The sequence below is a fragment of the Pagrus pagrus genome (assembly GCF_965226575.1).
Source record: "Pagrus pagrus genome assembly, chromosome: 15".
Classification (NCBI taxonomy): Eukaryota; Metazoa; Chordata; class Actinopteri; order Spariformes; family Sparidae; genus Pagrus; species Pagrus pagrus.
The window spans coordinates 481947-505946 of NC_140199.1; the positions used below are offsets into that span (position 1 = coordinate 481947).

The window sequence follows — 24000 nt, forward strand, 5'->3', positions numbered from 1 at the left end:
CTCTCCCTCTCTCTCTCCCTCTCTCTCCCCCCTCTCTCCCCCTCTCTCTCGCCCTGGCGTGGCCCCAGCTCTCTCTCTCTCCCTCTCTCTCTCCCTCTCTCTCCCCCTCTCTCTCTCCCCCTCCCTCTCTCTCTCTCTCTCTCCCTCTCTCTCGCCCTCTCCCCCTCCCTCCCCCTCTCTCTCTCCCTCCCCCTCTCTCTCTCCCTCCCTCTCTCTCTCTCCCTCTCTCTCTCTCTCCCCCTCTCCCTCTCCCCCTCTCTCCCCCTCTCTCTCGCCCTGGCGTGGCCCCAGCTCTCCTTGTCTTTGCAGATAAAGCAGCTTTTGTTCTGTTGTTTCGTCCAAACAACCAGCGAGCTAAAGCCCCACACGCTAAGCTGCTTTAGAAATTAGCACTGATAAATATTTGGCAGTGATGGAGGTGTGTGTGTGTGTGTGTGTGTGTGTGTGTGTGTGTGTGTGTCTGTGTGTGTGTGTGTGTGTGTGTGTGTGTGAGGGGGGGGGGTTATTATGGTTTATGTTTTTACTCAATTATCATCATAAACATGTCAATCCCTGCACACACACACACACACACACACACACACACACACACACACACACACAGAAAACAGATGTTTCTTCTTGTCAATCAGAAAAAAGCTAATTTAAAGCTTTGGAGGCAGATTTGGCCTCAGGGCTGCGTCCTCGTCCTCGTCCTCGTCCTCGTCCTCGTCCCCGTCCTCCCTCTGAGGACAAACAGCAGCCTTTCTGTTCGGCCTGTTGTGTAACTGCTCTCCTTTGTCTTCACTTCCTCATTAACACGCGACCTGAATCACAACCCTGTGAGGCGTGAACCGAGCACAGCCCGGTCTCAGTCCAACTCACAGATTTCAAAATAAAAGTTCACCTGAGTGTTTCCTGTGTGTACCTGGTGAGTCAGCGAGGTGTACAGCAGGTATCCAGCCTGCGTGTGGACGACACCTTTAGGTTTCCCCGTACTGCCCGACGTGTAGAGAAGAAACAGGATATCTTCAGAGTCCAGAGGCTCCGCGGGACAGACTGGAGACTGGGAGGACATCACCTGAAATATACAACGTATACTACAGTACTGACACTACGACCACTACTGTGTATTTGACACCTGATCAATAATCTCCATCATGTATCAATAAGTCAGGATCAGCCATCGATCACGTGTGTGTGTTTTTCAGGTGTGTCTCATGTGTGTCTCAGGTGTCTCACCTCCTCCAGGAGGACGTCCAGCGGTCCCATCTCTGTTGGGTTTTCTGTCCTCTGAGAGACGAACACGTGTTGGACGGTGGGACAGCTCCTCACCGCTGCGTCCACGGTGGACTTGAGCGGGACGACTCGGCCGCCTCTCACACCTTCGTTACAGGTGAGGACGGCTTTACACTGAGCTGTGGACACAACACACACCTGCTTCAGTCACACGTCTCACAGCATCAGTGTTTGATGTGTTGACTGACACTAAAGACTCGACTGGTTTCTGTCACCTGAAACATGAAACTTCACCATGTGATCAGTTTCCTGTCGGCAGACGTTCACACACAGAAAATCATCATCAGAACGTGAAGAAGGAACTTGATGTTGATATATTTGATGCAGAGAGTTGTCTGTTATTAGCATGCTAACAAGCTAGCCCTGTCCCGCCATGATCCAAAACTCCTTTGCTATCAGTGTAAACACCAACACTCCTCTGGTCCTCCAAGCTCTCACTCTGGATCACTACATGCACGGCTAAACAAGCTAAACAGCTGACGGCATCTACAGTTAGCAGCAGCTAGCTATTACTCTGGTGACATGCTGACCCCTATTTGTTTTTCTAATAACTGAATTCTTACTTATTGCCCCTTTAACAGGCTGTTTAAACTCTTTATCAGTGTTTCATGTGTTCCTCCTCTCCACAGGAGACAGGACAGGACACAGGAAACAGGAGACAGGACAGGACACAGGACAGGAGACAGGACAGGAGACAGGACAGGACACAGGAAACAGGAGACAGAAACAGGAGACAGGACAGGAGACAGGACAGGACACAGGAAACAGGAGACAGAAACAGGAGACAGGACAGGACACAGGGCAGGAGACAGGACACTGCTCTGTGTCTCAGCTGTCACACACAAACAGTGTCCTGACTTGACGTCTCTCTTCTCTAAGGTCCTGCAGTAAACTTTAAATCTCCACAGTTTGGTGATAAAACATCTTCGTTTGTTTCTAACTATCCTGAAGTCACAGACAGAGTCGCTCCCGTCCCATCATGCTCTGCTGCTCGTGCTGCTCAGTCACCGTGTCAGCACCATGTTTGGGTTTGAAGCCAGCGACTGTTTCCAAAACACACGAGTCCTTGAGCGGCGAGTCCGACCTCCACAGATCTGCCTCAACCAACACCAGCTGCTGTTTGAATCACAGGAAGGTTTTCACTACAGGCGGCGACAGGTTCGGTTCTCATCAGCTGGAAACAGGCTGAGTGTCTTCAACATGGTGCAAATCAAATATAAATTAAAGTAAACAGCTTCCTGCTGGTCGACCTTCATGCTGCTGCAGCTGTAGGAGGGACAATGACTCTACACAAAGTTTAGTCCAAGTTCACACAGCAGCTCTGAGTCAGCTGTCCTCCACTGAGACCACACCGAGTGTTTGACCAGCGACCAAAATGTCTTCTTCCATATTTCCTTTATTAAATTAACAGCTGAAATAGAGAAACATTGAGAAATAACGAATCCTGTTCAACTAGTTAAAGTTTCTGCACTAAACAAACGATCCAAACACTCATCCTGTCTCGTCTGAGTGCAAACACACACTGACGGCTTCACCATTTATTGTCATTCACAAACTGCTGCTGAACGCTACAGTCACATGGGGTTTATTTAGATCGGTTACAATTTCAGCTCAATCTATCAAACCTTTGTTGAGACATTTCGGTCTGAACCAAAGAGTTAGGGGTACTGGACTGAAAGACGGAGTTCACGCTGCGAACAAACGACTTCCTCTAACGTCCACGCGATGCTGCTCCGATAAACCTCTGACTGTGTTGGAGTGAAAAGAAAAAGGTGAATAAAACAGAAGACCCACCGTCCTGGATCCTCCCTGCCAGAGCCTCTGAGCTGAAGCCGGCGAACACCACGGTGTGCACCGCACCGATACGAGCACACGCCAACATGGCCGCCACCGCCAGCGGTGACACCGGCATGTAGATGGCCACCCGGTCCCCCTTCTGGATCCCATGGTTCTTCAGGGTGTTGGCGAGGCGGCAGGTGGTCTCCAGCAGCTCTCTTTGGGACGGGATGATGAAGATGATGATTACATCTTCATCGTAGTAATTTTCTGTTTCCTGTCCTAAGTTTGTTGTTTGACTTAATTTCTCTTAGGGAGCTTTCACTAATCAGACTGATCAGTCCATTCGCACCAAAAGCTCTTAGTTCGGTCCGTTTTCGTCGGTGTGAAAGCATCAATCGCACTCGGGTGCGCACTAAATCAAGCGGACCGAGACCTCCAAAAAGGGGTGGTCCAGGTCCGCTTGATCCCGCACGGTCCCTCTGGTGAGAGCGCAAACCTGGACCAACTCAGGTATAAACGTGACCCACACATCTGACCCAGCTGTTGAGGATGAATAGGTTATAGGCTAAAGCTTAGTATGCGTGCTGCGTGGATATCCTTATGATGCAGCTGCTACTAACATAATTAGGCTATGTATTTTTTTTCTGACTGTGATCCTCATAAAAGTGATAAAAATAAAAATCTTCATGAAATAAACTAACGAAATTTGTTAAAGTAAGTCATTTGGTGATTCCTAAGCCACTCAGTTAAACCAGGTTTGCGCTGCACTGCTCCGCTTGTGAGGCTGCGAGTGCGACTGCGCAGCCCTGAAACACATCACGGTTAAAAATCGATCTGTAGTAGTTTACTTTTGCCTCCTCTGCATACCACAGAGGCAGCCCACTGGGTTGTAAGGTCAGAATCAGCAGAACATGCTTGCGCTTTTCTATCATAGTGTGCTGTGTTGACCAGCTGTGTTGTGTTTACCGGCGCACAGCCGATCAACACACAGGTGTTGTACAATATAAAAAGCAAGGACCAGCGCAAGTAGCAGTGTACGAACATGTCGCTCCATTGTGAAAGTCCAAATTGGCGCTTATTTCTACCAGAAGATGAAGAAACGTCATTCAGACCAAGTTTGGTCCGTTTGCATGTGTGAACGCGGACCACACCGCAGTCTGTGTGCTACACTGTAACACTTTTACTGCCTGGTGCGGACCCAATAATCGAACTAGCGGTGTGAAAGCGCCCTTAGTGATGTTCTACTATATAAATGAAGGTACCTCATCCCAAAGTTCTTAGTGTTACACATTCAAAACAGGCATTAACTGTAAATTCTCACACAGTGGTCAGGTGATTTGTTTATCTCACCTTTAGAGAAAACCAGGTCATAATTTGGATCCTGTTTACAACAGAGACTGGCTCAGTTTGTTTCTGCACAGACTACAACACATCCCTTTACATTTATGGAGCTGTGATGACTTCAGGAAAACACAGTATGTTGATAAGATAAAGATCAGTGTCATCTGCATAGAGGGCTGATATCAGGAACTGGTGTAGATTAGATGTTTTTATGTGTTCGTACCTGTATGTGACCTTCACCTCAGTGCCAGGCTCGTCTCGCTCCCAGATCAGAGCCACTCGGTCCGGATGTTTCTCAACATGGACGTCCAGACAGTTTACTGACAGACAGACAGACAGTGTGTGTGTTCAGTGAGAGTCAGTGTTTACAGTGTTATCAGTACATTTCTACAGAAAACGCCCTAAACGATCATCGGTCCAACGTATTATTTCCTCCGTTTTTCTGAGACACAGGTTCAGTTTTTTTTGTTTTCAAATAAATGTTGTTTTCCCTTTTTACAAGGAAACAAACAACTTCAGGTTTTGATTTAATGCTGAATTCAAAAGAAGCTCCAGTGATTTAGAATTAGTCAGAGACAGAGTTTCACAACTGTTATAAAGTTTGATTTAACTCAACAACTCTTAAAATCACTACATTTGTTAAGGGAGTCTGGTGATAACAAGTAATGGTCCAAAAAGACAGTGCTTCAGCGTTTAAATATCAGTAAATCACATGTTGTTCTCTGTATTCTGATCCTCTGTATCTTATAACTAAGAATAAAGTACATGTCGTGTTGAAAACCACAAACACTCATCATCATCATCATCATCGTCATCATGGTCGTCCTGTCGGCCGTGTTGACACACGAGTCTGATGGACACTGTCTTCATTTATTCTGTGATTGAACATTAATCCTAAAATGGATTTAAGACTGATATCCTGTTTGTGTCTCATGCAGCAGATTTACAAAATAATTTATGTAACAAGAGAAAAAAATCCTCCGGTATCAGATCTGATACAATACAAATCATCCAGCTGTCGTTATTGGAACATTATTGGATTATTATCAGAGTGAAAAACAACAGAGGATAAAGACACAGAACACAAACTGTAACACAGCGACTGTCTGTCCTGCAGCACCACCAGGATTTATCTCCAGTGTTATTCTGGACATGTCAGACTGTAACGTCTGTATGTTGTATCCATAATGCAGCTTCAGTGTTGGAACAGCATCGGGTCAGTTTTGTTGTCATCACTTTGGTGCTGTCTGAATTTTGTGATTAAATGATTTAAGTTAATGTTCATAGTTCTGGTCTCAGCCCGGCTTCATGACGGCAACATCTCAGGTTTGATCCTCTGCTGTAACCTTTGTTAACCATCTGTCCCTGCACTTCCTGTCACCTTTCAAAATAAGGCATCAAATTCCCCCAAAATACTTTAAGTCACATTGTTCACAGTGTTTTGATGAAGATCAAGTCAGCGTCCTTCCTGGGCTGCTGGGAGGCTGGAAATATGGAAATCACACTTTAGATTGAGGAAGAAGAAGAAGACTCAGGTGACTCAGGTGACTCAGGTGACATCACTTGATGACTCAGGTGACATCACTTGAGGACATTGATCAGACTCACACAGCTCCTCTGGAGACAATAAAGAAGCAGTGCTTCTGTTCTGGGCAGCTGGTTCAGGACAAACCACACTGGACCAACAGAGTCCATATTCCAGCACACAACAGGAAACAATTGATTGACGGTATCTTCGCGTGAGCTGGAATATTGATCGTTTTTGTCCACGAAGGCTTCACACGACTTCATCACATACACAGTAAAACACCTGGAAACACTGAGGTGTTTCAGTTACGAGTCCAGACGCTCAATAATGTGTTCGGTACTGATCGGGGCAGAACTGCTTCATTCAGTCAGGTATATATATATATAATACTGACGCTTTGTGACGTAACCGACCAGACCGACCAGACCAACCCGACCGCTGCGTCAATATTTAACCAGTTGAGTCTCTAACATCAACTTTTCTGACTGACTGCACCTTTAATAAACTTTCTCTGCATCAGAAACTACAGATGAGAAATAACCTTTGAGTTCTGAACATGTTCTGATAAACATCGTTACATAAAGTTCAACCTTCAACGTCACTGCTCATTAGAATTCATTTACATTTTAGCATGTATATTTATACACACACTGTATATTCATGTATATACTTATATACACACTGTATATTCATGTATATATTTATATACACACTGTATATTCATGTATATACTTATATACACATATATACACACACACTGTATATTCATGTATATACTTATATACACACTGTATATTCATGTATATATTTATATACACACTGTATATTCATGTATATATTTATATACACACTGTATATTCATGTATATATTTATATACACACTGTATATTCATGTATATACTTATATACACATATATACACACACTGTATATTCATGTATATATTTATACACACACTGTATATTCACGTATATATTTCTAATATTATAATTATTGAAAGAACAATTACTACCTCTCACTTCACTATATTTATTTACCAGCTGATCGATAATCTGGGACTTTATCATCTCACCGGACACGTTCAGCTTCCCTCCCAGGAACCAGCTGATCTTCCCGCTGCTCAGCTCGCAGTCCCGGACCCGTTTGAACGGTTCCGCCCAGCGGAGTCTGTCCGCGGCGGCGGATCCCCAGAACTGATCCGGATCCGTGACGGAGAGCCGGTACAGGTCCCGGTGGGACAGCCGGGACAGCTCGGAGCTCCAGGTGCCCGGTGGAGGTGGAGCAGACACGGAGGACAGGAACCTGTGTGGACCCGTCTGAGCAGGTCCCGGGGTCCTGCAGCGGCTCAGCCGGGTCCAGAAGAGTCTGGTCCCCCTGCGGCTCTGAACTGCAGCCATGTTAAGTGTGTGCGTCCAGAAGTGAGACACACACACACACACACCTCACAGCAGCCCTCTCTCTCTCTCTCAGGTGTGCTCAGGTGTGGCGCCAAACCAGTCACGTGACGTCTCCTGTAAGAAGCGACAGATTAAACAAGATTCATAAAGATAATGACGTCATTTCTTTATCACAGAAATATAAGTTTAAAATGTTTCACCTTGTGTCTGTTCGACTTTTAGTCCCAGTGTTTTTATTGGTTCATTGTGACTCTTTAATGGACCTTATTAGGGTCTAACCCGGAAGGGGTTTATTATTATTATTATTATTATTATTATTATTATTATTATTATTTGTTGTCTGCCGCTTGAGCTCAAATTCCCGTGAGCTGGAATGGCCCAGAAACTTGAAACTTGGCCCAGTGATTGGAAATGATGTGCATCAACTTTTATTAAAATATGAGCCCAGTCGGCCACATGGTGGCGCTGTAATTGTAATGTAAAAAGGCTTGAAAATGTATTTTTCAGAAGGCCACGCCCCTCACACCGTAAGTCCGATTGACTTGAAATCTGACACACAAGTCCAGCTCGATGTGCTCGACAGAAAATATCATTGGACCATGAAGGTCCGCCTGACTAATGTCTTGCTAATTTGCATAATGTGAAAAACAGTAAAGTGAATAAAACTTTTGACAGATCGACTCTTTCAACACCAAAGTTGGTATACAGCCTCCGGGGGGGTGTGTGTGTGTGTGTGTGTGTGTGTGTGGAAATACACGTTTCATTAATGAGCCAGATTGGTCAAAAAACATGGCCGCCACGGACCAATGAATGTTCGCAATGGGCGGAGCTTAGAAATGATTGGCCATAACTCCTACACCCTTTGACCTATCATCACAAAACTTGGTGGGCAGGTCCACAACGGGACTGGGAATCTGCCTACCAAAGCATTTTGAGCTCAACCTATAGGGGGCGCTATAAATGCCACACATGCGTATCTCAAAGACCATTGGACGGAATTTCACCAAATTTCGTATGCATGCTCTAGGGGTGACTATTAACTAATATCTTGACTGCCATGTTGATGGGTGAAAGTGGGCGTGGCCTGTTCCTCATTAACCGTCATTGTTTGCGTTTTAATCATTTACGGCGAGCCGGAAGGACCTAGAGACACGAAACTTGGTACGTCGAGTATAAATGACGTCCAAATGCTGCTCAAAACATTTGATCCCAATCGGCCTAATGGGGGCGCTATAACATAGAGTGTTAGCTTCGAAAGGCTCTCCCCACCAAGCCATAAGTGCTAGTGACTTGAAATTTTTCGTACACGTCCTCCTGAAGATACAATTCAGGATTAATTTTGGGACGAAAGAGGTTAGAACCCGCAGATTGCCGCTTGTGGCTATATCATTATTATTATTATTATCATTACTTTTTATTATTATTATCATCATTATAATTATTATTTTTTATCATCATTATTATTATTATTATTATTTTATTATCATTATTTTCATCATTATTATTATTATTATTATTATTATTATTATTATTATGTTGGGATCATTTTGCATTTTGTTGTCTTGGCAGTTAAACTTTTTTATTAAAAAAAATATTAAAATGTTTTTACTTCCATTTAATGTTTTTATCTGACTTATCTTTTAGGATTTCATTTAATTGTATATTCATTTTATCAAAATATTTATTTAAAAAAGGTGCAGTATGTAAAAATCAGCCACCTGTCTAACTGCTGCCAACTGTAGCTGCTGTTAGTTAGCTCAGTTAGCCATGCAGGTAGTGGTGTGAAATGTAAGCTTGGAGCACCAGGTTAGCGCTGGTGTTTTCACTGCAGCTTTGGAGCAGTAAGGGTTGGAGCTAGCTGGTTAGCGAGCTAACTTCAGTCGATGTCTCTTCAGTTTGATACATTCTGCAGATTTCTTCACTTTCTGTCGATCGTTTGAGTTCGGTTTGTGTTAAATGTGAAGCCTCAGGGCTACTGGGTAGGCTGAAGTATGTCTGAGAGACCCATAGATGAGGCAGGAGTCAGGTTCAAAAAGCAGAGCAGTTTTATTTTCTTTCCATTTCTTTGCAGATTTCTTTACAAGGTTTCTGATGTGCGGTTTAAGCTCTGCAAATAGAGAACAAAATGATTAACATAGGTTCAAAAATGTCAACAAAAATTGTGTGCAATAATAAAGTAAATCAAATATTAAGCAAGGAATTCAACTTACAGGACACACACATGGCTGGGGTGTGTGTGTGTGTGTGTGTGTGTGTGTGTGTGTGATGTGGTGTCAGGTTATAGAAGATGGTTAGCTGCATGTAAAGACTCTGAGGCTGTGTCCAAATTCAGGGGCTGCAGCCCACGAAGGGCGCATTTGAAGGCCAATTACGTCACAACACTGCGCGAAGGCTGTCCAAGTCGAAGGCTCCTTCAAATGCAGCCTGGCCTTCCCTCTTTTCGGACGACGCACCGCTACCATCCTTCGCGGCCTCACATATCCCAAGATCCTTTGTGCACTGCTGCTCAGTCCCGAAACAGAAGAGGAAGCAAGAGAAAATGGCGACATCAAGTGGCGCAGACATGACATTCAAATTTAAGTAATGGGTTTATACTCGGTTTTTACTCATCTGAACATCCAACGCCAGATATGTTAAACTTCAGGGGACTATAAAACCTCCAGATGTTAACTTTCAGTTAGAACACGTGACGCTGGTGATGCTGTGGTAAATATAGTTGTTATTCACCAATGGGTTCATGTTTATTTTGTAATGTTGATGATTCAATTTAGATTTGACACATTGTACACACACACAAATAAATGTACACGTTTGATAGATTTGAACCAAAATAGACTTTAATGCATCTCTGATGACCAACCAGGAAATACTCCGAAGGCTAGACCGTCCCGTTTAACAACGGTGGACGAGGCCTTCAAGGTCTCTCCGAAGGACCCGGCCTTCGTAGGCCGCAAAGGCCGCGTCCTTGAAGGCTGCAGCCCCTGAATTGAGACACAGCCTGAGTCTGTGTGAGATCACAATAACACCAAACAGTGAACACACACACACACACACACACTGAACACATGTGCATCACATCAACCAGAGTTAAACAGTCCTGTACTTAGCCGTGCTATGCTATGCTGTGTGCCATCTAGGCCCAGTTCAACGTTACCAGTCTTTGAAGAAAAGGTGCTGGTGGTTCCTAGGCCCATGAGCCAAGCAGGAGAAGGTTGTAATCCCAGTGTTGAACAATACTGTTCTTGCTGTGCAAGATCTGACGAAAGACAGCAGATGGAGGAAACTAGTCGCTCCTTTCCTTTGCAGGGAAAGCAGCTCGGTGCTAACTGGCTTTGGTGTTCCTCAGATTGTGGTGTTAGCTGGTAAGCTTTGCGTTGCAGCTGCTGGTGCTAACTGATCTGGAATACTAGCAGGACCTCGTGTTGCTGCAGTGAGAAGTTCTTTGGGCCTGCTGCAAATGAAGCTTGCAGCTGTCAGGCCCAGAAGAGTCCAGGAGAAGAGAGCTTGAGGGCAGGAAGCCCCGTGGGGAGAGAGGTGCAGAAGAGAGGGAACAAAGGGAGGAGCTGGAGATTTGACTACCTGATCAGAGGGGGTCTGTCACCCTGACCAATAGTAGCTCAAAGCTGAATTTGCACCTAGGTGTGTGGGAATTCTGGGAATCTGAGTTCAGTTCAGAGTCCATTTTGAAATCCACAGTGAAGGACTTCATCTGTGGGTCCCAACACAGCTCACAGTCGAACCACAAACATTCAGTTTATTTTCAGAAATAAATAATTTTTTTAGAAATTCTCTAAAATTTGCAGATAAAAGTGGAGAAAATATTATTTTTTCTATGATCCTTGTGCTTTAGTCCATTTTGTTTATTAATATCATGTTTTTGTCACTTTGAACTGCATTTTGATTTGTTTGAAAGGTGCTACATAAATAAAGATTGATTGATTGATTGAGTCCATCTCATGTTTTGAGTCTGAAAAAGAAAGCAAGCCACCAGATCAATGTGGTGGAGTGAGAATATCAATCATAACGGCAACAATTGATCAGTTAGTTGTCAACTATTAAATGAATTATTTTGATAATCAATGAATCAGTTTGAGTTGAGTCTGTCAGGAAACACTGATCAATATTTTTCACCACTTTGTGACATTTCATAGATCAAACAACCGATCGATTAATCCAGAAAATGATCAGCAGATTAATTGACAATGCAACAGTTTAAACATGAAATGAAATAAACCTGCAGTTTGTTTTAGACGATAATCAGAACAAAGATTCATGTCGTCGTGATAAAAAGATCAAATTAAAACAGAAAGTTCAGATAAATCAATAATCATGAACGTGATCATAAACATGCTCATTATTGATTCAGCGTCCTGCTCTGATGCCTGCTGCCTCCTGTAGGTCAGCTCAGGAACTGCAGGATCAGATCTGGATCATTCAGTTTGATCAGTTTGATATTGATTCTATTAAATGTCAAATTTACATGTTTTTAATCAAAGCTGAACTTAATTATCAAAATACTGATGAGAGAGAATTAACTAATAAATCAAACTAAAACAATCCAGTTATGATTAATTGATAACTAATCTACCGAAGACGACAAACGAACCAGAGACCGAAGCTGTTGTCAACAAAATAAAATGAAACACACAAACAATCTATAAAATCATATTTCATTAAACAAACAGACATAAATATAATCATAAAACAATAAACATAATGAACAAACACTGAAAACATACAACAGTAAACATCCAGATGAATGTGTGTGTGTGTGTGTGTGTGTGTGCATGAGTGTGTGTTTTATGATATTTTCCTTATTCAAGCTGTTTGTTTTCAGTCTGAGCAGATTAAATTAGTGCTGCTGGATCAGATTAGTTTGTTGTTTGTCGTGAACGCTGATGTTAAACCTGCAGATCAAACACGAGTCAGCAGCTGGAAACAAGGTCATTAACGGTCCGACGCTCTGATCACACAGTACTCCACTACTTCTACTGTAGCAGGATTTAAGTACCTGAATACTCGTTCCCTGCTGGTGTGAGTTTGTTCCCAGTCAGAACCAGTCCTCCTCCTCGTCCTCCTGCTGTTCAGTGACCTCTGACCTCTGACGAACGTCTCTGACTCGTGTTTAATCTGGTCGACATCACTCAGATGAAGTGATGCTCCTGTCTGTAATCCAGCAGCTCTCACTGTTTGTGTTTTTCTCCGGAGCAGAGGTCAGATTAAAGGATGTATACAAGCGTTAATCCCACCTTTGTGTTCGGACAATAGATTTAATCACCTTCATGACTCTTAATGATCCTCGTTAATCTGCCGATAGACGACAAATATCAAACACAACAGAGCTGATCAGCTGATCCCAACAACCAAAACAACATCTCATCCCGTTTATTAAAGGGACACGACACTGGATTCATTAGGTTTAGTGCTACTTAACGTCACATATCAGGTATCAGCTGTCCTCATCCTCCTGAGGTCAGACGTCAGAGGTCAGAGGTCAGAGGCGACCACCTGCCTCTGCTGAGTCTGCTTCAGGTGAGCTTTGGTCTGCAGGTGAGCCTTGAGGAAGGTGAGCAGGCGGAAGTGTTTGCCGCAGTCGAGGCAGCTGTAGGGCGTCTCTCCGGTGTGGATGCTGCGGTGCCTCATGTAGCTGGTGGCCAGGTTGAAGGTCTTGGAGCAGAGGGTGCACCTGTAGGGTTTCTCCCCGGTGTGGGTGTACCTGTGGTCCCTCAGCAGCTCCTTCAGACGGTAACTCTTCCCGCAGATATCGCAGTGGAAAGGTTTCTCCCCCGTGTGGCTCCGCTGGTGAACTTTAAACTGCGACGGATTGGGGAACTTCTTGCCGCACACCTCGCAGGTGATGATGGTGTCTCTGGCCGGCAGCTCATCAGCGGGGAGCTCGTGCGAGTGTTTGCTGATGATGTGGTTCTTCAGGCAGCGGTAGCTCTTCCCGCAGATGGAGCAGAGCTGCCTCTCTCCGGTGTGGATCACCTGGTGGCTGCGCAGGTTGGCGGCCTGGGTGAAGCCCTTGCCACAGGTGGAGCACTGGTACGGCCGCATCTCCTGGTGCACCAGTTTGTGGCGCGTCAGGTGGCAGGCGTGGTAGAAGCTCTTCCCGCAGACGTCGCAGATGAACGTCTTGTCAAAGTGGGTCATCCTGTGCGTCTTCAGCACACTGACGCAGGAGTAGCCCTTCCCGCAGATGTCGCAGTGGCAGGTCTTCTCTCCAGTGTGCCGAGCCTTCACGTGCAGGTTGCGGTGAGCTTTGTGGTTGAACCTCTTGGGGCAGTAGTCGCAGGTGTACGGCAGCAGCCCGTGCTCTTTGATCTCGTGTTCGCGGAGCCTCAGGATGCCGGTGAACGCCGTCCCGCACGCTGAGCACACCGGGTGAGACTTCCTCTCGTGGTCAGAGAGTCGCTGTGTGTTTGGAAACAGCATCCCACACTGCAGACACTGGTGGTGACTCCCTGTCAGCTCTGACGTCTCAGACGTGCTGGTGCCTTTCTTCTGCCGGCTGCGGCGCAGTTTCCTGCTGCGTGCTGCACAGACTCCGCCCTCCACTGATGAGGCGGCCCTGGGCGGGGAGGACAGCCTAGCGTACTCATGATCGAGGAAATCAGTCTGCAGGTGAGGGGAGGAGGGGGAGGAGTCTCTGTGGAGAGTTGTGGCTTCACCTGAAGAATCAGTTTCAGTATCACCTGCGAAAAAGAACAAGACAGTTCAAGTTCATTCATGACAATAATAATCGATTAAGTGATTAATTTTTAGTTGTGTCCATCTCTGTTCGTCAAGATAGAACGACTCCAGCAGTGTGTGGAGGCTCTGGAGTTCCTCGGAGCTTCACATGATAATATGAATCATGTAACAGGTTGTCAATGTCGTCAGGACCGACCCAAATGGCCGCTGAAGAATCATTTATACGAGCGTTTTCACTTTCATGGTGAAGGTTTGTCCAACATCATTTGGAGGAACAAGCTGAAAACACATCATCTGACATATAATCATGTTAGAGTGGTTGTGGCTAACGTCGTAGATAACAGCTGCTTATTTCCACATCCAGTCACAGATCAACATGATCCTTCAGGTGTTCATCATGTTCGTGTCACCTGATGAGTCTCAGTCCAGTATTCTCTCTCTTTTAGCTCTGATTTTGGTCTCAACCACCTCCTGAGGGAAAAATGTGTCTTAAGCTGCTAATATAATAAAATATGATATTATATATAAATTTGCGGTCACAAAGTGTTTTTTCTAACATTTAACCAAATCCGGTAAACTTCGAGTTAACAATTAGCATTTAATGTTGGAATCAACTTTTCAAAATGTCGGACTGTTTAATGAATGGATCAGTTTCTTTGTCAGTCAGATCAACTCACCGTTAGCATTAGCATTAGCATCGCTCTGCAGTGACACCAGCAGACACTTGGAGTCGACAGCAGCGCTCTACAAGACAGAAAACAGAGTTCAGTTGATTCAGTTCTCGGAGGAAAATCCTGATTTTCTGACTGTTGTTGTGGATTCAGGCACTGACCCCGTACACCAGGATGTAGGTCTGTCCTGCGGGGGGGCGCTCACCTCCGTCTTCACCTGAAACACAGAAAACACTGAAAACATCACCTCTTTAAACCAAACACAGCTCCCTCTGTCCAACAGCAGCGTCACACTGTTTGCTTGTGTGTCTCATGAAAGAGGATTTCTGTGTTCTCAGCTCACCTTCTGTCGACTTCATCAAACCTTCGCCGCTCTCCTCAGACTCAGGAGGATCCTTCAGGTGTCCTGGAGTCACAGCAGCCACCTGGACGATCTTCAGGACTTTATCAACAGCTTCAACACACAAACTGTCGACCAGAGAGCTCAACTTTTCCTGAAAGAACGACAAAAATCACTGAAACTTTGTACACTGACAGGTTTTTATTGCAAAATCTCATCATAAATTCTGTTCAGATATCTGAAAATGTAATGCTGTTTTTGCTACGAGGCATTTTAAACCAGTATTCATTAAATATCATGTTCCTGATTACCACAAATCATTATTTTTATTTTTGTGCTTCAAAGGGTTTGATAACGAGTCATTTAACGTCAGGTAAACAGTAAAAACTGGGTTATTTTGCACAGGATGTAATGTGACGTTGATCAACAATAAGGTGACATTACCACAAAAATCATGTTTATAGTTTTGTCCTTTTATTATTTTCATGATGAGATGAGCGTCTATAAATATCAGTTTACATGCAGAGCTGCCAGTGAGGATTACTTGGTTTATCAGCTAATCTTTAAGCCCCCCACACCCCACAGATCAACCGATCTTTATTGATTACTAGATAATCCTTTAAACTATGACATGTCACAAAACAGTGAACATTTCTATCACAATTTCAAATAATTCCTCAAATGTCTTTAAGTTTAACCCAAAGATGAGAAACATAAAAACTGAGAAAATGTACAAATCTGACAGACTTCAGAGATTTCATGTTCAGAAACCACATTTAAGAGGAAGACTTTAACTGATCAACAGGTCAACAGTCACACTATCGATCAGTCCTGACACACAACATGCCGAACTGTAGCAGACTAGTTACTGACAGTTTCTGCTCCGTGTCAGATTCATCAAACAGCGTTTAACACCAACTTTTATGCGGTAAAAGTTGAATTGTTTGTTATAATATCGTGTTATGTGTAACGGTGTAAACAGGTTAGCGAACAACCTGAACATGCTTAAATTGGATGATTTTTCAATGGAGTTTGGTGAAACAGTATGAGGATTAAGAGTCTCAGTCTCAGTCTGGTCTAATGTTATATTAACCCCAGAACCTCTGTCTCCATCCCGAACAGAACCACCTGTGGCTGCAGCGGAGTCCCTGGAGCCGAAAGAGTTAACATGGGTTAGCTGTTAGCTTCCGTTAGCCGCGGTAGCTCACCTCGGTTTCAGGGTTTTGTTTGTCTAACGACACTTTCTCCGCCGCGCTGAAGATCTCCGTCACCACCGCCTTGGCCAAGTTATTCACGATGAGCGTGAGTTCATTTTTAAAAGCGATTAAATCGACCATAGTTAACATCTTTAGCTGTTAGCAGTGGGCTAGCTTAGCAAAAACACGGCTCAAGCTCACGTCAAGGATACAGGAAGTGACGTAGTTGTCTCGTCCAACGGCCCGCCGGTGGGCTGAAGCCATCAAAACAAATAAACAGATTGTTTATTAAATCTGCGTTATTAGACTTTATGTAATGGAGTTCTGGTCCAACTGAGAACACAACACGTCCTCACATCCACTAACAGCCTCAGCTGCAGTTTGACTTCCTGTTTTATTTCTCACGTTGAATTTAAGAAGTTGATTTGTCAGAAACATTGTGATTAATCATCTCACATCAACTCTGAAACTATGATCTCACAAGCTGACTGATTCTTTTGAGAGATATCTTTAATTACTGATATCATCAACAGACCAGCTGAGTGCACCAACACTGAGACACATCCAGGCCTGCAAGTGTTGATGTTGTGTTGTTTGTGTGTCTCTGTGGACAGATTGTTGTCAAGGCGATGGCGTCACAATGGTGTAAGACACATGAAGCCATCAGTGACCTGTGAGTGAACAAGATGAGGACTCACTCACTCGTTTTATAATCATGTCGTGTGAATGATATAAAAGATATTTACAGGTGTTGATTTCCTCCTTCAGGTCATTAAACCTGAAACAGTGTGTGAACCTTCTGAGGAGCAAACAGCCGACGAGCGTGAACCTCAGACTGGACGTTAGTGACAAACAAACGCTGCTGCAGACAGGCCTCCGTCTCGATGTTCGTCAGTGTGAGCATCAGTGTTGACCGGCCACTGTCTGACCAGCAGTGATGTAATCAGAACTGATGACAGCGGCGTGTGGGCTGCAGGACGGGCCTGTGAGCTCGCCCACTTTAGTGTCGTCAGTGCTCATTAATCCTGATTAATCACAAGTTAATGAAATGAAAATATCTGCAGTGTTTCAGTTGTGTTGAAGGATCAAAATCAAACTTCCAGTGATTCAAAAAATACTTTGTTTTTATTCACCAACCTGTACATAAATGATGATAATAATAATAAACCAACTTTTTAAAATATTAGATTTAAATAAATTACATTCATTCACAGCTTCAGTCAGGCTGATCAGTGCTTGACAGTCAAAACTATAAAACACACAAAAACCGACGGGAATAAAACATTAAATAGTCTCTTATGTTCAGAAAAACAAGGATATAAAACATATTCTCAGTACAATACAATAATAAACACACAGACAGAGACATCAGCATGTACAGGATCCTCAAACGGTTCACGGTCCGATTCATCGAGGTCCGTCTGACGGCGGCGGCGGCGGCGGCGTTGTGTCAGCAGAGTCCGTCAGCAGAACGGACATTTAACTTACAAGTCACTTTTGATTCATCGTTGAAAATCCCTCAAAATATCAGCATAGACGTGTTTTTGCCCCTGAACTTTTTTAAAAATTTGATATTACCAGAGATGTTGTTGCCAGAATAAACTAGCACCCAAAGGCTAACATGTTAGCATGCTAACACTGAGTAGCATTCAGAGACTTCCCTTCAAGCTTTATGGGCTGTTCCATCATTGGCTGTCCTGTGAGCCCTGAAATAAGAGCCAATCACATCTCTGTGCTGCTGCCGCCGCCTCACGTCTGCCTCCTCCTCCCGCCTTCAGCTGTGTTCGTCCGACTCGGCGCCGCTCTGCTGCCGTGGCGAGGAGGCGGACCTCACTGAACCTCCGGCCTCCTGCTGCTGCTGTTTGGAGGAGCTGGACAGGTCGATGGCCACCTCCTCCTCCATGTCCTCGTCCTCCATCTCCAGCAGCTCCTCCTCCTCCTCCTGTTCCACCTCGTGCGCCGCCTCTCGAGCGTCGCCGCCGCCGCGTCGCTCTGAGACGTCGCAGAACGAGTCGGAGCGGGCTGGGTCCGACTCCGGAGGGCTGGAACACTTTTTGGACATTTCCAAAGACTTCTTGTGCATTCCTGTGAGGACGGAGACACAGATTCAGTTCAGTCTGCACCTCACACATCCATTACACAACTTATTGCTGAATGTCTCGCTAGTTACAACTTTAATGTGTAGATCTGTTGCTAGGAAACATCTGCAGCACCGTCCAATGCAGAGCAATCAATTATGTAAACAGGAAGTCACTGTAGCATCACAAGCTAGCACAATTAGCTTACAGTTTAGAGGCTCAGAGACGTTATCAATAACAGGATGTAGTTTCCTGTCGACTGTTGATTTATTATCTTCTGTTGGAGTCTAAGCTGAGCGTCTGACTGTCACCAGCTGTCCATCACTTTCTTATTGATTGATCTGAAACTGATCCCTCAGATTATAAGTTGTAGATAATTGGCCGTGTACATGATGATGTCACTGATGGCAGCTTGTGATCTTCAGTGTTTGACTTTCACTGAAGAATGAGGCCAAATGTTCCTCTGAGCTGAGATGTGTGTTGGAATATAATTTCTTTGTATCGTAATGAACTAATATTCATTAAAGTGTGTATCAGCGTGTGTTCAGTGTGTATTGGTGCATGGTGTGGTGCATGTGCGTGGCACTGACGTGCATGCGGCTCACCGAGCAGCCAGGGGGCGCAGGATCCCATCATGCCGTTCTTGGCGGAGTTGAGGATGGACTCGGGCAGCGGGATGGAGTGTCGCACCATCGCCCCGTACAGGCCGTACTCCGCCATGACGCTGCTGCGACCCCAACACTTCTCACGCTTTCGCCACTTCGCCCGGCGGTTCTGGAACCACACCTGGAAGAATATGAGCAAACACACAACATTTAATATTTATGCAAAAACTCTATTAACATTTGAATAAATTACAAAATGAATTTGAAGTCGCTTTAAATGTACTTTTTTACTTTAGACTGATTTTACCTCAAACTTCTCATATTGTTTTTTAAATATGTTTTGTAGAAAAATGTAAAAATGTAAAATGGAATATAGAATAATCTTTATTGTCACTATGAACAATGAAACTGCACGCTATCCAACAATTCACAAGAAAAGAGAAAAGACGAGGAGAGAGTTATAAAATAGGTGATGAGTGGAGGACACTGGGGACAGGACACTGGGGACAGGACACTGGGGACAGCAGCTGGACCGTCAAAATGTTTTTCTTTTGTTCTCGTCAATAATCATCTTGTGACCCGTCCAGGTTCTCCTGTGACCCACTGGAGGGTCCATGAGCCACATGTTGGGAACCAGGTCCTCCATTATAAATGTAGGTTTTAATGACGATCTGATCTCATGACTTTTGTGGGTTTTTGTCTTTTTGGCTTGTTCTTCCTCATGAGCTCGCGTCAGTCTGATTAACAGACTAAATACATGTTGCAGTGTTGTTGTGTCTGTCAGCTGTGAGCTGTCAGCTGATTATCAGTTATTGATCCGTCTCACCTGTATTCTGTCCTCGGGCAGCTCCGTCTTCATGGCGAGCATCTCTCGGGCGTAGACGTCGGGGTAGTGAGCCTCATGGAAAGCTTTCTCCAGCTCCTCCAGCTGGTGGGAGGTGAACACCGTCCTGCAGGACAGACAGAGGTCAGACGTCAGAGGTCAGAGGGCAGCAGCATGAGACTGAGACACTGACGGACAGTATGACAGACAACATGGAGGTCTGATGTCACAAATATGAGTTTATTCCAACTGCTGAATTTTTTAAAAGTCAGAAAATTAAATATTTCTGCAGAATGTGTTTAAAACATAATTATTCAGCCACAGTTTGAATTCAAAACACATTTTCTTGTAGGATTTGTTTTAAATATTTGTTTTTTCCTCTTGATCGTCTGTTAATGTTTGTTTGAGGATCAAATCACTTTTAATGTCAGATATATGTTACTGCTTGTTGATCTTCATTTTAAGAAGAATCACAATAAACTCACAATAAAAGACATTAATTAATATTAATGAATTAATTAATGTCTGAATTATTTAGATTTTAAACATTTTTACTGTCTTTAAAACATTTTGTGGCAGAAACAAGTTTTCAGTTTTAATTTCACATCAGTAGACAAGCTGTGTGCAGCCGGAAATGATTTTCAGAATAAAGCTGGTTGTGTTTCTCACCGGTGCCTCCTCTTCTTCCTCTTCTGAGAGTTTGCGGAGCTTTTGGAGTCGTTGCGGTCCGACAGGCACTCTTCATCTGCGGGACAAACACGAGACACGCAAACAACACAATGAGACCAAAAATCACCGTCATCGATTATTGATCGTGATCGATCATCAGGGGTGAAGATCATCATCAAGAAACTGAAGTCTGATGAAGATTCATCCGTTTATTTACTCTTTATAATGAATTTGATGTAATTAAGTGAAATGACGCGAACAACTTTCTGACACCTGTTGATTCATGTTGTGTTTAATTTATCTATAATTAAACTAATTACATTAAATCAAATTTAATCATTTTAATAGTTTGAAAGATTTAAAAAACATAAAAACAAATAATCTTCAATTAATTTATAGAAGTCTGGTTTTTTTCTTGTTTTTCAAATGAAGCGTCAAAAAACGGATTTCTCTAAACTTGATGGTTTCACATAAACGAACCTGAGCCGAGCCGAACTGAGCCGAACTGAACCGAACTGAAATACAATTAATTTGATCAGAGACTAAAAGAGAAAACAGATTAAAAGACGAAGAAAAACCGGAATTACAGAAAAATAAAAAGTCGCAGCTATCAACTCGGTTAGGCCTAAAATAACAATACTAAAATACTAAAAATACATTTAACACGTTTAGGAACCCGGGCCGGGCCGAGCCGAGCCGAGCCGAGCCGGGCCGAACATAACGAAACGAAAAGAAACACACATGAAAAATAGACACAAGATGTTTTGTTTAAATAAATAAAAGTAAAATCAAGTAAAAGTTCTGCTGAGATTAAATAAAAAGAGGAACTGATTAAAACCCGAGCGAATCCGAACAGAACCGAAGTGACAAAGGTCCAGCTTCAGGTCAGCAGCTGCTCCTTGAAACACCTGGACTAAAAAGTGAATAAAGGTTGTAAACTCGAGCCGAGCCGAGCCGAGCCGTACCGGAGTAGGCGTCCCTCTGGGCCTCCAGGTTCTGCAGGTAGTGGCTGTCGGCCCGGGCCTGCAGCAGCGGCAGGTGTCCGGGCAGGAAGCAGGGCGCCCCGGCGGGCTGCTGGGCCGCCAGGCTGCACAGGAAGCCGAGGCCGAGCGGCAGCGACCCTCCCGGGAAGGAGAAGCCTCCGAGGCCGCCGCCGGGCCCCTGTGGCTCGGGCCCGGGCCCGGAGCCCGCAGCCGACAGGCCCGAACCCGGAGGAGCGCCGGGCTGCTGCCGCACCTGCAGGTCGGACTCCAGGCCCAGCAAGTCCGTGATGGCGAAGCCTTTGGACCGGAACCCGGAGCCGTGCAGCCGGGACTTGTCGATCCCAAATCCGGGAGATAACATCCTGACTTTGGGTTTCTCTTCTCCGACGTCCTCCCGAGCCGACATGCTGCTCATCAGAACCAGAACTGTGCTCCCGCTCAACAGGGTGACGATGATGATGAAGATGACGGACAGACCGGGACTGTCCCGGTGGCGGGCTCATTTATGTGGCCCCGGTCCCCGGGGATCACAGCAGCATCCAATCAGAAGTGAGAGCGGCGGGGGGGCGTGGCCTCCCTGCGCTCAATCCCGGAGGATTAATTGCACCAATTTCCTTCAATCCGATCAGGATTTTCTCTGAGCGGCAGAAGAGAGACTTTTTAATTTATGTTGTTTATCTTCGATCAGAGCAGCTGACAGAGCGGCGCCGCGCACTGTGGTGCTGTGTTATTAATATTAATATTATTATTATTATTATTATTATTATTGTTGTTGTTATTATTATTATTGTTATTATTGTTATTGTTATTATTATTATTATTATTATTGTTATTATTATTATTATTATTATTAACATTATTATTATTTACATTATTATTATTTACATTATTATTATTATTTACATTATTATTATTAACATTATTATTATTATTTTTATTATTGTTATTATTATTACAGCTCTACAGTCTCCACATTTAATGATCTGCCATGAAACAAACTGCCGTTTGTAAAGTTATTTATTAACATTATCAGAATATATTTATTATTATATTATTATAATTCCGTTAGAAAATAATAATAAACTACAAATATTCAACAATCTGATCGAGCAGCTGTTTAGTTAATGATACAGAGTTCTGATTTCTGATTCTGAATCCATTTTGTTTTTAAACATCTGGATGAATTTAAATGTTTTAATTTTAACATGCAGTTAAAACAACACAAACACAAACACAAACACAAACACATCAACACAACAAACAGATTAAACTGTAAATTATCAAATATTCAGGTTAAATATATTTATTTAAATAAAAACAAGAAATGAGGCTAAAACAATAAAATACAGAAGTTTACAGTTGATATAAAGTGACATCAGTAACAGTAACTGAGTATAAATACTCGATTACAAGTAAAAAAAAAACTGCATTCAAACGTGTTTTGTGTTTTTACTAAAACAACAAAAGTATTTGAATCAAAATATTAAAACTAGTAAAAGTCGTGCTGCAGCAGGAAACAGCTGATCATTAAATATAAGATTATTAGATATAATTGATCCGTTCATCACTTTAATGTTGCAGCTGTTCAGTTTGTGAAGATCAATAAAGTTTCATCTCATTCTGTGATAATATTATTAACAATAATAATAATAATAATAAACTTTATTATACAGAACTTTTATCTACAGTTTAGTTCTTTACAAAGAAAATAAAAACAAATAAAAACAATAAAACCAAAATTACTTGCTTACTTTACAAATAATCATTAACTTATTGATTATATTTTGTTGTATTGATCAGAACCAAATAAGTAAAGTTTTAAAATAAATGTAGTGGAGTTAAAAGTACAGTAGAAGTACAGAACATGAAATACTCGAGTAAAGTACAAGTACTGCAAAATTCTGTTAAAAAAAGTACTTAGTTATTTTTCACCACCAGACTTAAATTTACAATATAATATGAAAATGATGTTATTATAAAACAACAGGAAGAGAAACACACTGAATGAATCTGATTCCTGTTTACGTCATTATAATATCTTTAATGTTTATTTTACTTTGTTATTGTTGTTGAAGTCGTTAAAAGATCATAAACAGCTTCACAGATGATGAAATCACCTGTTGCTTCATTAATCTGCTGTGAAACGTTACAAATAATCATTTAATGTTATTTAATGTTGATATATTTCATTTACAGATGATGTTTGTGTTATTCTCTGATATTAAATGATACAAAACGTTGAGTCCAGTCTGAAGCTCGTTTTCTTTAATTTGATTGGACTAACGAGTCGTCACATTAATAACATTAATGGAGTCTCATCCGAGTGATTCCAGCTGTAATCTTTAATCTCGTCTCCGTTGATTTGGACTCAGTGAAACTCTGACGTCACAATAAAACATAAAAACAGATTACAGAGTTTAAAAACAGCCAAATTTGCTTTAATTATCTCTGATAAGCACATTCCTCTAATTGCTTTTTAAAACCGGTTGACCATTTTTACCTTCTTACACACACACACACACACACACACACACACACACACACACACACACACACACACACTCGCTGCCTGCCAGCCTGCAGTCAATCCTGAGGGATTAAACACTAACTTGGCCCTAAT

General features: G+C 43.1%; 3 protein-coding genes and 1 long non-coding RNA gene across 4 annotated transcripts in view; 1 reads left to right on the plus strand and 3 right to left on the minus strand.

Moving 5' to 3' along the window:
* Positions 1–7380, minus strand: part of acss1 (acyl-CoA synthetase short chain family member 1) — a 19774-nt gene extending 12394 nt beyond the window's left edge. The window contains exons 1-5 of the mRNA XM_084376313.1: positions 6998–7380; positions 4622–4718; positions 3073–3272; positions 1222–1397; positions 908–1060 (exon numbers count right to left, since the gene is read on the minus strand). Coding sequence (XP_084232439.1) covers positions 908–1060; positions 1222–1397; positions 3073–3272; positions 4622–4718; positions 6998–7322 — 951 coding nt within the window. The 5' untranslated portion in view covers positions 7323–7380. The remainder of the gene's footprint in view (positions 1–907; positions 1061–1221; positions 1398–3072; positions 3273–4621; positions 4719–6997) is intronic.
* Positions 7381–11971: 4591 nt separating this feature from the next.
* LOC311271003 (uncharacterized protein) lies at positions 11972–16772 on the minus strand. Its single transcript, XM_084376325.1, has 5 exons — positions 16235–16772; positions 15030–15180; positions 14848–14903; positions 14693–14759; positions 11972–14017 (listed from the first exon to the last, which is right to left on the minus strand). Exons 1-5 carry the CDS (start codon positions 16370–16372, stop codon positions 12810–12812), a joined length of 1620 nt encoding a protein of 539 aa, XP_084232451.1. The 5' UTR covers positions 16373–16772; the 3' UTR covers positions 11972–12809.
* On the plus strand, positions 16243–17081 carry LOC311271019. The gene is made up of 3 exons (XR_014624332.1): positions 16243–16328; positions 16837–16895; positions 16991–17081. It is a non-coding gene; the product is annotated as an uncharacterized lncRNA (long non-coding RNA).
* A 910-nt stretch (positions 17082–17991) lies between these two features.
* On the minus strand, positions 17992–21795 carry vsx1 (visual system homeobox 1 homolog, chx10-like; the record flags this gene model as incomplete). Its single annotated transcript, XM_084376339.1, has 5 exons — positions 17992–18307; positions 18906–19086; positions 19732–19855; positions 20398–20473; positions 21363–21795. 5 exons carry the CDS (start codon positions 21793–21795, stop codon positions 17997–17999), a joined length of 1125 nt encoding a protein of 374 aa, XP_084232465.1. The 3' UTR covers positions 17992–17996.
* Positions 21796–24000: the final 2205 nt, after the last annotated feature.